Source organism: Aplysia californica, unplaced genomic scaffold, assembly GCF_000002075.1.
Source record: "Aplysia californica isolate F4 #8 unplaced genomic scaffold, AplCal3.0 scaffold00792, whole genome shotgun sequence".
Classification (NCBI taxonomy): Eukaryota; Metazoa; Mollusca; class Gastropoda; order Aplysiida; family Aplysiidae; genus Aplysia; species Aplysia californica.
In genome coordinates this window covers 167919-169820 of record NW_004798062.1, presented here as the reverse complement: position 1 = coordinate 169820, position 1902 = coordinate 167919, and the positions used below count along the sequence as shown (strand labels likewise).

The window sequence follows — 1902 nt, the reverse complement described above, 5'->3', positions numbered from 1 at the left end:
ATGTGTGTGTGTGTGCGTGTGCGTGTGTGTGTGTCTGTGTGTGTGTGTTTGCGCGAGCGTGATCAGCACGTGTGTGATATTTTTGCCCTCCGCTGACCCACTGAACCCCTGAGATTCACTGACAAAAGATCTAGATCCTAGATCTAGATCTATGCTGTAAAAGTGCATTTTAAGTGCGTAAATTATTGGACCCAATGTAGAATCTACAACAATATGTTAATACACTTGAATTTGTTGTAGCACTTTACTAGATCTAGATATAGATCTAGACCCAAACAAGAACAACATGTTAATACTCACATTTACAGGTCTAGGGGATAATTATCAAGTTATCTTGACTTCGTGACGTAGGCTATGACAAAACGCAATAGTCTATATGAACTACACAAATACATGTTTTTGTTGTAGGCCCTACATTGAGTCTAGCCTAATAATTTATGCAACTAAAATGCACTTTTACAGTATCTATGCCTTGTCTTAAAAGAAGTTAAAAGTATATTTATCATACCGATTCAAATTAGAGCATAATACACATGCTAGATCAATCTAAATCTAGTCTAGATCTATATCTAGATCTAGATCTAGATTAGATCTCTAGATTAGATTACTTACTCAGATTTACATTGTACTTTTCATTGATTATCTTCCGCAGTTCATCCATTTTTGTAGTTTGTTGCGGATCGGGACTCCACATGAGCTTCGGAGACCCTGAAGCATCTCCATTGCCACTGATTTTACTATCTGACATGATGGGTTGTTGCTGGTGAAGTCGTGTGTACAACGCAAAGTGTAGAAGAACGGCAGGCCAAGAGACTACTAACTTTTACAAACTTTCGCGGTCGCACCCTTATCTCTCTCGCCCACCAAGTTGGAGGCGTGAAGCGCTTTCCAAAAGAACTTGGTTGATCAAGATTTGCTCAGACACAGGCTGACACAAGTTGTGGATTCTTTCCAATCTGTGAAAGACGACAGTAAATAAAGACACTTAAAAACAGTTTACAATGAATGAGATTTTTTTTTTCGTCAAAGGAATCACAACATAATTTGACACGCGTAGCGCCGTGTCAACTCATCTAGCAGAAGAAAAATCCAAGGTTGTCAAGGCCGCAAACGTGTGGTACGACCAGTTATTTACTTCCGGCCAATGTATCGCCAAATAATCTTCCTTTGTGGCTTTCCCAGATGAATTTAGCATAAACCATTAAATTGGGAACAGGAAAATTCCCATTCGACTTGTCATCAATGCGTTAAAAGAGGATACAAACCACCGAGAGCAGCGAATTTCCCACTTGCCGCAAAGAAGATATTTCGTTACTTTCCCCTTTGACCCAAGACACACCGGCTGAGGTTTTACGGTGATAGGTGTGAAATGGTCTCCACTTTATTTTATCCACACACTCAGATTATCTGAGTGATTGGCTGTCCTCTATCATGTACATGACATGTCATAGTGGATCTTCTTTCATTTTTATCGACCAGACCTGGTTTTCAACAGTGTTTCATGAAGAAGCGGTGAAATCTGGTGTAAACTGCATAACTCAAAGTGCAATGCAATAAACCGTCTCTTCTCTCCAGCTCCACCTCCTCCCTAGCGGACCCCTCCAATCCCCAGGATGTGAAGAATTACATTGTTCATGATGCTGTTGAACAGGTACCGCTGGTTCAACTCGATAATATGTGGTGGCAGATTTTTTAAAATGATAATGCACTATAATACGTATTTACGTCGAAGATCAACTGAGCTAACATTTAATTTTCGACTACCCCTCCTACTCCAGTGAGTCCATCCATTCATCGATCCTTCCATCCTTCCACCTAGACAGCCAGTGAACCGGCTATCTTTCCTAAAATGGACGCAATCATAATTTAAGCACTCATCTAACAGACACCCCCATCCCCTCC

At 40.6% G+C, this 1902-nt stretch overlaps 1 protein-coding gene across 1 annotated transcript in view; it reads right to left on the bottom strand.

Annotated features, from left to right (window-relative positions):
• Positions 1-1365, bottom strand: part of LOC101863300 (acetoacetyl-CoA synthetase) — a 36422-nt gene extending 35057 nt beyond the window's left edge. The window contains exons 1-2 of the mRNA XM_005109573.3: positions 1266-1365; positions 613-956 (exon numbers count right to left, since the gene is read on the bottom strand). Coding sequence (XP_005109630.1) covers positions 613-748 — 136 coding nt within the window. The 5' untranslated portion in view covers positions 749-956; positions 1266-1365. The remainder of the gene's footprint in view (positions 1-612; positions 957-1265) is intronic.
• Between the last annotated feature and the right edge of the window lie 537 nt (positions 1366-1902).